Raw genomic sequence first — 12,238 nt, 5'->3', positions numbered from 1 at the left:
TACAAAATAATATAAATGTTACTAAAAAACCTCTACCAAACGGCCTATAATTTTATGACAATCATAGATTCTGAAAACATGGATGACACTGTATACCCATACCCCCACTTATTGGTAATCTCAAGTTTTAATGAGAGTGTGGCGATCCAAGTATCGAGAGTTTACATGATTCCTCCTCGTAAAAAAAATTATCATCATTTTCAGTGGTATGGTAGGCATGTTCTATATAAACGGAAATGTCTAGGACAATTTTTGTACTTGATCTAGACTATTTCCTGATATGAATAACCAAATGAAAGAAGTGACCAGAAATATATGCATCCGCTTGATGCATGATGAACTAATCCATACAAAATCAAAAATAGATAGGAAAAGAATACCTACATATTACAGAGAAGGTTACGGTCAGTGGGATGTTGAGGGTAGCTTCCAAAAGGTTTTGGTTGCAACAAGAATCTTTTCTCTTCCTTGAGATTCAGGTTCTTTCTCGTGTATGGTGATTGTCCACCTTACAGCATGAGCCATACGACCTACACGGTCAATAACTTCAGGGGAATCTCGAACGATTACCGTTCCTTCTGGACGCAACATTCTGTCTATCTCCACCATTAAATCCACAAGGTTACACCTGCAGTAAAAATCAGGTAAGGAGATGAATGCAGGTACTTTATCTCTGATCAGATTATGTATTTGATCTCGGATCTTTTTCAACAACTTGTTATCCCCTAAACTGTACAAATTCTAAGAACCAGGAGAATTAAAGGTTCTAAGTACAGTAGACTCTGGCCGTCACTGTTAAAAACTGTCACAAATAGGGCAACTGTACAAAAATTACAGAAACCAACGGGTTATGTGAACACCAGATTAACATTTAAACTAACTAAATCAAATACATACAAGCAAAGGTTAATGAGTTAAATATTGTCAGTTTATTTTCAGATTTACTCATTCACAAGTATCTACTCAACACCTGGTCTTCCATTCCATATATGAGATATGGTATACCTGATGTGACAGACAATACATGTTCATTTAAAGTCACTAACCTTGTAAACTATATTTCATATTTTCATGAATAATAGGCAAAGTACAAAATATAATTCATGCACCAGGAAATTATATCATATTGCCTAATGCTGAGATTAAGAACCAAATGAAAAGGGTGTAAATTAACAGTACCTGTTTTTGCTTGAACCTGGAGGTCCTGGACTTTTTATTAGTGAGTCAATGCCAGCCACATGGATGAGATCATATGTGCGGGGATACGTAGAGAAAGGCTCACACCTATGACCAAAGACCAAAGATTTATAAACATCAATTTATCGGTAGATGATCGTCATCAAGCCACCAGAGTTTCCAGCACACTCTCAGACAAGCCTCACACTCGCATGATAACCAAACAAAACAAGGAACAAAAAATTAAAAAGAAATGGGACTAATCCAGAAATGGAGCAAACGGGAAAAATGGTGACCGGTATTATTCAACAGTATACTTTAATAGCATCGAAACCTAGTTCTTTCCTATACATATTTTGTCTCTAAAAGGAAAGAGAATTAAGATGCGGAAATGGCCAACAGAGCAGAACTCACTTTGCTACAAAGGAAAGGAGACTGAAATTTTTTTGCAAAACAGAAACAAGGAGAGACGGCCAAGTTAGCACATTAGAATAGTCATACTAAGAATGAATCCAGAAAAGTAGCATGAATAATTTGAAATTTTGAACAAATCAAGTCACCCTTATACTACTATTTCTTTTAGAGACAGCTATACTATATCGACTCACCAATCATGATAGACTCCAATAAGGCCTCGGTCATATATTACACTCAGAGTTGATGACTTGCGTGCAGGAACAACATTCATCACCCAGACAGGATCAGACACCAATGCTGCAGCAAAACCTCCAAAGAATGCATTCATGTCCATGATATTGCGGATTGAGGAAGTCCCAAGCTTCACGTTCAAAGAATTCTTGTAGTAAGCTAGCCTCCTAGCCCATCGTCGCGTGTCAGCTTCAAACACGTCAATTCCATTTTTCAAGACCATGGCCCTTGAAGGTGTTTTTGTAAGCCTGTCTGGCCATTTAGGAATTGTCCCTACAGCATATTGTCCCTTAACAGAAGAAGTCCTAATTGTACAAGTTTTCAACTTGAAGTACCTGCCACACATTCCAGCTTAGTTTACTGCAGATTACTTGAAGGAAATTAGAAATAAATTTTCTGAATGCAAAAGAAAAATTATTAAAGGAGCACCAAGGGAGGACAATCCAAAAACAGGACAAAAGACCAGCTATGCATATGCTCTCAAAGAAGTGGGTGCATAAGCCAGGCTGCCAAGATTTAGCAGTGGTTATCTTATAGTCTATAAAGAGGTCGAAATAAATCAGTGGATTGTTTGAAATAATTCACTGGCATAACTTAGTAGCAAACAAAGTATATGAATTAAGGATTGAAACTATAAAATATAGCATATCCTATACATTAAATTTTTAGACACATCAAATAAAAATCTACAGATTCTAAGAATTACAATTTCTAGAAAATTACCATGCATAAATTGGATCATCCGACTGATCACATAATTCCAGGCCAAACTCATTTTGGTTGGGTAAGCAAGAATCTCCAGCAGGTTTTTTCCAGATGACAGTGTTTCCATCGACAGCAATCAGCTCATAACATAATGCTCTAGCTACACCCTGGAGATCCGCCCATTCCTTATCTTGCTTTGGCCACTGCACTGGGGGTCCAGAGATGACAAGATATCCTCCGGGGCGAAGTAATCGGTCCACTTCAACGAAATAAGTTGCATCTGCAAAGCCAATTCTGTCATTGATAAAAGCTAATAACTTATAGGAGGACAAAATGCCACATGTCTTAGAACTCACTATAGGCTGTAAAAGGGATTAAACATCTGGAGCAATGCACAAAGTCAAAAGAGAATGCAGGAAATGGGAGTCTGCGAGTGCCAAGCATGGCAACAAATGCTGGGATTCCTCTTTCCAGAGCAAATTGAATCTGTGACTTATGCGAATCTCTTGGAGCAAATGATACGGCTAAAATGCCTTCATTTAGCAGATACCCTCCAAAACTGGCAACCTACGAGAAAATAAGGTTTTAAAATGTGTAAAATATATGAAGAGCTCCAAAAGAAAAGAAAAGAAAAAAGAACATCGCACTTACACCACATCCCATGTCAAGGGCAGTCCTAAGAGTTCCACCTTTTATAGGGATATACTGTGAAAGTTTCTCAATGTATGGAATGGCTCCCTCAGGAAACATTGTGCCTCCACCAGGGAATATGAAGTACGGGCCTTCTTCTTTCATCCATCCTTGGTGACCTTTCCTGTCAGCAATCTTGTTGTGCGGCATGTTGGCATGCCATATCTGCACATCACATACTCAAGCTTCAAATGCTTTGTGCAGTGAAATCTTTTATCCTTTATCAAATATTATTTACCAAGAAGCAAAACTAAGACTGACAAAGAAAGAAAATATATGCAGCAGCAAAATTTTGGCAATTTGATCAGCTCCACTGAGCTTTTTCGCCAGCCTAAAAGTCCATGCTCAACTTTAATTTCAAGAAATCTGGCCATTATAAATACTGATCTTCATTCTACGTACCTATGAATGAAAGTGAGCAACTGGGAAAGTTTTAGTGAACAATTAGCATGCAATGCAAAAGCATGCATGAGAATAAATTGATAAAGCTTGTAGAGTGTGCAGCGACTGACATCCTCAACCTTCTCACATCATAGTTTTATCTCAAATGGGTCTAATGCATCCCATCTTTGATATCTCATATCTTAAATTTTAACTTTCATACCAATCAACCATTGTCCCACTTAAAGTAGACAGAAAGAGAGACCACCAATCAACAAAAAGGCTAGCATTCTACTTGAGCAGCTCAACACTCGCGACTACCTAGCTTTTAACACAGAAAACGCAATGAATTTATAATTATGATTTCCCTTTCCTGCATTTTCCCAGTACCAAGCATCGAATTAACTTAAACGACAGTCATGGATTACCTTGTGCAGACTCTCGGGCCACTGTACCGGTATCCTGTACCCAGGAGGCGACGGGATCAAGCAGAGCGGCGTATCCTCAGGCTTGGGACAGTGCCGTTCCCGGTAAAAATTCATTTCCCTGCTGAGCTGACTGTTACGCCTGGGATCCTCGCAAGGCATATGGTCCACTTCCTCAGCGGAGCAAGCCTCGATGGGCTGCGGATGCTGCCTGGCCTCAACCAAAGCCACAAGGCGGTTGCGCTGCCGTGGATCCGACGAGGAAAGTAGCAGAGACTGCCGCCCCGATGCCGCCATCGAGTCGCCGAGGGGAGTGAAGACTAAGAGCAGAAACAGCAACACAAGGGCAAAGAAAGAAGCGGTGACGAGGTCCAAAAGCTTCCATTGCCTAGGGTTTCGCTTCGATGCAGGCAAGTTTACATGTCCCATCTTGGTCTTGGATCCGATCAAATCAAATCAGCATTTGAGGCCTGATTTAGAATCTTCTCTGTGTATTGTGAATTAAAGTGGATTAAAGTGGTGAGATAGTTATAGATCAAGAATCGACAGACCTGTTTTTCTGTACAGTACGTTGAGTGTGAGAAGCGAGTGTCTCTGTACTCTCTAGTGTTGGAGTTTTGAGAGACTAGAGTCCGGAGCGAAGATATGCACATGTACATGGCGGTGACGGTTTGTCTATGAATGACTGAAGTAGTGACACCTGTCAAGTGTTTCCTTCTCGGCCTCTCCACAACGCTGCTTTCGAGGATATCCTGTTACCAACCAAAATTATATCCGGTTCGAATGATCAAATTTATCTGATTCAGTTTAAATCAAATTTCAACATATGATCAAAATTCAGATTGAAATACAAAATTTTTGTTCGATTTAAAGCCAGATCCGAATCAATCTGGATTTGATCAATTACTTACATCTAAAATCCAATAATCCAATACTAATACTGAGTTAGGATCTATTCATTTAATATTTCATATATTACATCTGAAATCCAATAATCCAATACTAATACTTAGTTCGGATCTACACATTTAAATATTTCATAAATGTGTTTTGTTTTCCAACTTGTGACCAATTTTTTTTCCACCCTACATTTAAATTTCATAAATACGTCTTGTTATCCAATCCGTGACCCATTTTTTCCCACCCTACTTATGTTGTAACTAGGGGCTGCCGTTTCTTTTTCTTTTTCTCATAGCATGTGATTTCTCGCTAACTACACTTTTGCAACTATTTTTAGTCTAAAGTTCTTGCTGCAAGCTCTTGAATCTCGCCATAGATTCATCCATGCATCTTCACAACTCAAGTCTCGGCAATTTCTGACAAATTGTTCACTTCAATAGAGGCACTCTATAACACTAAAAAGAGGCAGGAGCATGTAAAAAAAACGAATTATTGAATAACAATAACTGCAATTTGTTAAATCAATCCAAGTATGTACAAGAAAACATCTGGTATTGATAATTGTAGCATTGGTATCCTGCCATCCTCAAACCTCAGTGCACCGAATGAAAAGCCAAAATTCTCTCCACTGTATTGGTAGTCCATGTCCTACCCATCATGATTAAAAGGATCAACAGCCAGTTTACGTGAACATTCAGAGCTTCCTACTAGAAGACCTACTATTGTAGTCATGCTTGATAAGATTCGCTCGCAGCAGCATAGCTCGTACATCACGGTCAAATTCATTCCCAGTCTGTAGAACCCGTTGGAATGTTGCATTCCTTTGATCAGCATGTCGTGCATATAGAATTTTGTTGTGCGAGTCAATTCGTGCCTAGAGCAACGCACAATGAGTTAAAAGGCAAAATTAAGCAAAGATTGGACAAAGTCCAATTGGCAAAAGTTTCACAACAATTAGTTTTAGGTTTGGAACAATGAAAGCAATTCAAGACACGCGTACATATTGAAGGGGACTTAAATTATCCAGGCCCCATTATGATCCTCATCAGATAAACCACTTGTACCAATTTACTTTCTTATGTTTCTCTTCTTAAAAAGCCTTGACTAGCTTCAGCATGTTTATAGAAAATTTCAGTAAGCTCTGTATTCCTTTGATCAGCATGTCGTGCATATAGAATTTTGTTGTGCGAGTCAATTCGTGCCTAGAGCAACGCACAATGAGTTAAAAGGCAAAATTAAGCAAAGATTGGACAAAGTCCAATTGGCAAAAGTTTCACAACAATTAGTTTTAGGTTTGGAACAATGAATGCAATTCAAGACACGCGTACATATTGAAGGGGACTTAAATTATCCAGGCCCCATTATGATCCTCATCAGATAAACCACTTGTACCAATTTACTCATTATGAACAGAGCTTACTGAAATTTTCTATAAACATGCTGAAGCTAGTCAAGGCTTTTTAAGAAGAGAAACATAAGAAAGTAATAACAATCAGCAACATACCTGTATTTGGTTGTCTGTAATCAATGCCTCAAGTTCTTTCACTAGCCCACTGACACTTGTTTTGAAGGCATCAGCCATCATATGCAAATCTACGGATACAAATGGATGAGTGTACTGGATGAGGGCTTTGTTACGAATTTGATCATACAAGGTCTCAACATGGTCATGCAGATGGATATCCAATAACAAGTTTGCTTTAAGATTTCCAAGGTAATCCAGACATGATGCATAACGGCTGCCAAAAAAAGGAAATATATATTACAAACAATGCGGCATAATAACTGAAATTATTCACCAAAAGGACACTTCTTCATTCACTGAAATTCAAGAAAGCAGTAATCCTGTTTGGAAAGAGATGGCTGGCATGCCTATGGGAAAAAAAAGAAAAGAATGAAAAAGCCCAGTCACACAAATATTCCAGTCAATTTTTGTAGGGGACGTAAAAGTCATGAAGATGCAGACACATGCAAGAACAGGCTAGAAGCAAGGACAATGCTTTAGCTGATAATATGGCAGGTGCAAGTTTTCAATAAAGAAATTTTATTTTTGTTGAATGAAAATAAGTTGAGCAGTAAGGAGGGTTTGTAATACAGTTTGACAAAATAACTCATTTGCAAGAACTAATATGCAGAAGCAAAACAAAAATGTTAAAAGACTTGAACCAAATGCCAACTGAAGTCTCATTCAATTGATAATTATAATATGCATTTGGATCACCAACTCTGGAGAATAGTAGATAATTGAAATCAGAAATATTCAACAGAAGAAGCCGCAAATTCAATTCCCTTGAAAAATTGGTCATATGCGTGAAACAACTTGGGATTGCTAAATAAATTCACATCAGGTACCCTTTGGAACAATTACGATAAATTTTATTATCAGCAAACAATGCTACTTCTCAGAGTCGGGACTCATAGATCTAACTCTATCCTGTCTTTTAGAATGTCATAGGATTAACTTATTTGCCAGGAAAAAAACATTGGATCTCATGAGAGAACACAACACAATACCTCGAGTAGAAATCATTAATGAGCTCTCTCACTTCAGGTACCAACTCCAAGAAATTCCGGAAGCCAATATTGTCTATTACTTTGTTCTGCACATAAATCCATTAATTGTCAATGCTTTCTCAAGCTCCTGTCAATGCCATGTCAAGTAACAGAACTAAAAGAGAGGAAGCCACGAATGGGAGGGTAGGGATCAAGGTAATACCTTCAATTCCATACGGTCAAAACTTGCCAGAGCACAAAGTCCTCCATATGTTGCAACATCTTGTGCTGCAATCACATCATTGTAAGAAGTTCCCAACTCAGGACCCACTTCCAAAAACTGCACACGTACAAAAGACAATATCATGCATCACACTAACCAAGACAATGCTCTATCCCTAATAGCATATTATCACTAGGCCATAAAGTGAAATCACGTGAAAAGGCTAACGGGAACTCTCAAGTTCATACATCACCACAAGAACCCTGCATTAGTGATTAATATTCGAAAATCTTAAGACATAATTTTAGACCTTTCATAAGATTTCAAAGTGTCTGGCACGAATAAATAAGTAGAACTTTAAATGAAAGATGTGTGATTTTGGCCCAACAACAGCAATTACATCCGTTACTATGTAAAAGATCTTAGTTCTCATACAAAATCTCCATGAATGTTGTATCATCATCACTCAAATTAATAAGAAAATATTCATTTGTAATTTACAATAAGAAAACATGAAATGCATGTCAATACATGCCAAGCTCCAACAGTTGAAACTGGCATACATGGCTACGTTATGGTGAAGCATGATATAATAAAGAAAGCATGTCAATACATGCCAAGCTCCAACAGTTGAAACTGACATACATGGCTACGTCATGGTGAAGCATGATATAATAAAGAAACATGAAATGCATGTCAACTCATGTAGCGACCCCAAAATTTTCGGATAAAAGCTCGGATGATGACGACGATATAATAAGACTGAGAAAATAAGAACACTCGAACCTAAGCTAAATTAAGACTTGATAAAGGTCCACTCGAACCTCAGCAAAATTAATTCCCTTTCCTAGAAATCAAGCCTCAGCACATAAAAGGAAAAGGATGCCACACAAGTACGCCATCCTCAACCTCACTTCGAGATATATGCATACATGCTCGCCAGAATCACATGGAAGTGGCATGGAAACTTCTAACTAAGCAATTCTTACCGGAAACCACAAGTACATACATAGCAACAAAAGGCATGCCAGCAGAAAAATGATAAACGTGTGTTTTTCCACATGAAATTATTGGAAGACTCATCAGTCATCACCCAAAGCACAAGGACAAGTCAATTATCTATTTCCACACTCCCGACAAGACTAAACTATCAACAATCAGTTTAAAATTTTCATTGCATGTCAGAAATTTTTTATGCAAAAATCTGACTCAATTGGAAACTGCAATATAAAAGTCTTTCTTAAATGCATCATTCCATTCAAAAAAAAAAAGCTTTATTAAGGGGCACTGAGAGACCACAAGCAAGAGAATAAAGTACAAAGCCAATGAATTACAAAGAAAGTAAAAAAAGAACAGAAAGAGCACTAGGTTACATTCAAACTCAGAGCTCCATATAGTATGTCACTGCATTGCACTGACAACCGAAAACTGCTCATAGTGAGACAGCAAGTTATCCATGACATTACCCAATTCAGAATTTTCCCATCGAAGAGTGTTGTTTTTTCCCGACCACACTTACAAGCAAATGACCATGGGTAAACTTCGTAGAAGTTTCCTTTTGCCCATCCTAAACCATAAAAAATATATAATAAACGACGAATTTCAGGAAAAATAGCCAAGATTATTATATCTTAAGTCCAGCTTCCAGCCACGGAGAACAACAGAAATAACCATACCCTAACTTAGCAAATCATAGAGAGACTTCTGAAATAATGGCCTTCATCAACATAAGAGAATCAAGGTCAATCCTGTACAGGTTACATCATCAATTTGTTGCAAGATTTATGAAACCAAAAGCTTTTTGCTTTTATAAAAGGTTGGCACTTGAAACCATACTCTAAGGGCCGGAGGTTAGGAACCAGCCACTGAACCAGTAGTGCTACTTGGCTCTCAAAAGAGACATCATGCACTCATGAAGATAATTAGATACAAAATACAATATGTTACGTGTATATCACAAACTACTTTAAGTCTAACTCTCAGTGTGAGGATGGAAAGCAAAGAACTTCAATCATCATCCAAGTGTATATCATAATCTACTGAACAATAAAGTATTGGAAATCAAAAGGCCAAAATACAGAGATTTAAGTCCAAACATGATGCACACTATCTGAAACCATTTCTTCTTTCGAAAGTTTTAACTCATCAATACTATGTTTATCCCATAACTGAAAGTCTAATCCATCAAAACCAAATATGCAAATTGCAAAGCATTTAAGAAAATTTAAATATGTGATCAGAAGCCCATGTAAAGCACATCACACATGCATCCAGGCAAATAAAACACAAGGCAACAAAGCTTTTAAAATAAACAAAGTCAATCACAGCAGCGACAAACTGAACAAAGAAAACATGTCCACTGACAAACCTTACGTGCAGCAAGCTTGTACTTTTTTGCCTCCAGGTGAGACAATCCAGCAGCACAGCGTAGTTTTGCCGCTGTAACAGAATCTAGAGCCTCTGGTGTTTGTTCTGCTTTACTAACATAGCTTGTCACATGAGTAAACTGACCCATTTCGATGCTGACCAGGATTGCACTCAAACACATTTGAATTATGTGTTTTGAAGTAGTGCAATAATCACGAGTACGAACATAACTCTTAAAAGCATCCCCAAGGGCACCATGAGCATAGTAAAATTCTCCAAAATCATTGTACCCCATTCTTATGCTTTCTTTGATCAAGTTTGTCTGTGCAAACCATTAATAGAAGCCGAATTAGCTACAAGGAAGTTATATAATCGGAAAAAAAGAAGAAGCATTTTTCACACAGCTGGGAGTGCAATAATCTTCAAATAATCTATTTGATTAGGATGTAGGCGAAAATATCACTGAATCAATTTATTAATGTGAAGTTGTGAACCTCTTACACATGCAGATACATCTGCGTGTGTATATATGCATTCCGATGAGAACTACTAATGAGAAACATACCACATCAGAAAATTGGTTATCACCCTTCAGAAAGTTCTAGGATGATATAATCATCAAAAGTACAATTGATCTAATCGTACAATACAATACGCACCTTCTTGTGGTTAAGAAAATATACACTTAAAAAGGTTCTTATCTAACAAACTTCAATAATATAAACCCATATTTAAGAAAGATTTATAAGTCAAATCTAACAGTTTATGTTTAAATGCGCACCCTATATGCGTTGAGTTCACTCTCAAGCTTCCCTTTCCTTTGCTCAGCCCTGCGATCAACCATCTCACACCAGGCGTTATCCATCCCGTAGTTGGGACCCAATCGACCATCGATCTTCTGCACGACCTCCCGGAAGAGCTGCGTGTTCTCGCCCTTCTTGATCTCGTCGTAGGCCATGCGGAGGGCCTCCAGTTGCATCGCGGGGTTCCCACAGTGGTCTGAGATAAACAAGAGCCGCGTAATCTTTGTTCTCCCAACATAGAGCCCAGCATAAGCCTCGACGTCAAGCTGCTCGCCGCTTATTATCGGTCTCTTGTGATTCGCATCGTCACCGCCGTTTGCGTAGATCTCGTCCATCATTGGGCCTTCGGAGGCGTCCTCGCCTTCCATGGTGGTGGTCTCTCTGATTGGGAGTGTAAAGCCCTAGAGAGTTGGGGGGTTAGGGTTTAGTTCAGGTCCCTCTGGTAGTGTGATTTTCTCGGTCTAATTGTCATTCGGAATACGATTTAATTTTTGGACGCCCCGTGTAGTGGAAGGGAGGAGGATCGGCGCACACGTGGAATATGTATTGGGCAATAATTTGGGCTTGGATGGCCTAAGCCCAATATAGCAGGCTTCGTTTGGTTGGCAGCCCAATACACTTATGTCGGCCCAACAGTTGCATTCTTGGCAATAGATAAACTTTAGTCACATCCTAAATTTTACTAAATACACCCCTCTATACTAACTTACTGATATCCTTACTGATCAAATTAGTATCCTTATGGTATCTTAAACACTTGAAAGCCCTCGCATGTATTTTTTTGAGGTCTTCCACTTTACGAGACTATAGAATCCAACGTGCAAGAACGCCATAGACAGGGCATTGGTTCCTGCGAAAAGCCCTTCTCAATCAATTGTCCGTCACTTCGATGCTGAACAGAGCGCTAGTAGTATGTGACGGAAGCACCGTAATCCTCTTTCTGTAAAACCCATCGTTCACCTCCGATTTATCCACAAAACTTAGCCACTTCAAAAGTTCAAAAGTTTTAGGCTCCTATGTAATTACTAAAAATTTAGTCTATTACTACTTCAGATAAGCCTCCGCCAAAGCTAGTTGGTGGAGCATCCATGATTGTTTGAAGCTGATGATTGCAGCAGGAAAACTGACTTACCTGAGTGATGCATCCACCTAGTCCCATGCCTTCAAATAACTAATGAAAGCATAGCACAGCAATAAGAGGTTTTATTGTGCCTGTTTGACAGTGTGTTTGCATTGTTTTTCTTGGTTGTGGTGAGGTGCACCACAGTTTTTTTCCTCGCAACACATTATCTCATAGCACCAAAATATAAACACTCTCAAACGCTTTATACCGTAACATAAAATACTTTAGGTCAAGTACTTTATTTTAGATTAATATACAATACAAACATTAAGTGATTTTATATTAACATTATTAGTCATTTAAT

General features: G+C 38.4%; 2 protein-coding genes across 2 annotated transcripts; both read right to left on the bottom strand.

Annotated features, from left to right (window-relative positions):
• Positions 1-173: 173 nt before the first annotated feature.
• Positions 174-4,659, bottom strand: LOC119984013 (probable pectin methyltransferase QUA3). The gene is made up of 7 exons (XM_038827759.1): positions 4,029-4,659; positions 3,181-3,384; positions 2,886-3,096; positions 2,548-2,809; positions 1,785-2,159; positions 1,180-1,284; positions 174-628 (listed from the first exon to the last, which is right to left on the bottom strand). Exons 1-7 carry the CDS (start codon positions 4,452-4,454, stop codon positions 406-408), a joined length of 1,806 nt encoding a protein of 601 aa, XP_038683687.1. The 5' UTR covers positions 4,455-4,659; the 3' UTR covers positions 174-405.
• A 740-nt stretch (positions 4,660-5,399) lies between these two features.
• On the bottom strand, positions 5,400-11,269 carry LOC119984012 (COP9 signalosome complex subunit 1-like). Its single transcript, XM_038827758.1, has 6 exons — positions 10,790-11,269; positions 10,010-10,330; positions 7,642-7,758; positions 7,440-7,525; positions 6,430-6,664; positions 5,400-5,799 (listed from the first exon to the last, which is right to left on the bottom strand). Exons 1-6 carry the CDS (start codon positions 11,177-11,179, stop codon positions 5,620-5,622), a joined length of 1,329 nt encoding a protein of 442 aa, XP_038683686.1. The 5' UTR covers positions 11,180-11,269; the 3' UTR covers positions 5,400-5,619.
• Between the last annotated feature and the right edge of the window lie 969 nt (positions 11,270-12,238).

The sequence above is a fragment of the Tripterygium wilfordii genome, chromosome 18 (genome assembly GCF_013401445.1).
Source record: "Tripterygium wilfordii isolate XIE 37 chromosome 18, ASM1340144v1, whole genome shotgun sequence".
In the NCBI taxonomy this organism is placed as follows: domain Eukaryota; kingdom Viridiplantae; phylum Streptophyta; class Magnoliopsida; order Celastrales; family Celastraceae; genus Tripterygium; species Tripterygium wilfordii.
Note: the sequence above shows the minus strand (reverse complement) of the source record. Positions and strands in the feature narration are given on the sequence as shown.

What these genes read in the sequence shown, in the direction of transcription:
- LOC119984013 (XM_038827759.1), bottom strand. Translation starts at nt 4,454, where the DNA reads ATGGGACATGTAAACTTGCCTGCATCGAAGCGAAACCCTAGGCAATGG. An exon ending in GATGATCCAATTTATGCATG is followed by an intron (nt 2,160 to 2,547) that starts GTAATTTTCTAG and finishes AATGTGTGGCAG; the next exon opens with GTACTTCAAGTTGAAAACTT. An exon ending in CCAGGTTCAAGCAAAAACAG is followed by an intron (nt 629 to 1,179) that starts GTACTGTTAATT and finishes TTTTTACTGCAG; the next exon opens with GTGTAACCTTGTGGATTTAA.
- LOC119984012 (XM_038827758.1), bottom strand. Translation starts at nt 11,179, where the DNA reads ATGGAAGGCGAGGACGCCTCCGAAGGCCCAATGATGGACGAGATCTAC. An exon ending in ATTAATGATTTCTACTCGAG is followed by an intron (nt 6,665 to 7,439) that starts GTATTGTGTTGT and finishes TTTTTTTGGCAG; the next exon opens with CCGTTATGCATCATGTCTGG. An exon ending in TTACAGACAACCAAATACAG is followed by an intron (nt 5,800 to 6,429) that starts GTATGTTGCTGA and finishes GCGTTGCTCTAG; the next exon opens with GCACGAATTGACTCGCACAA.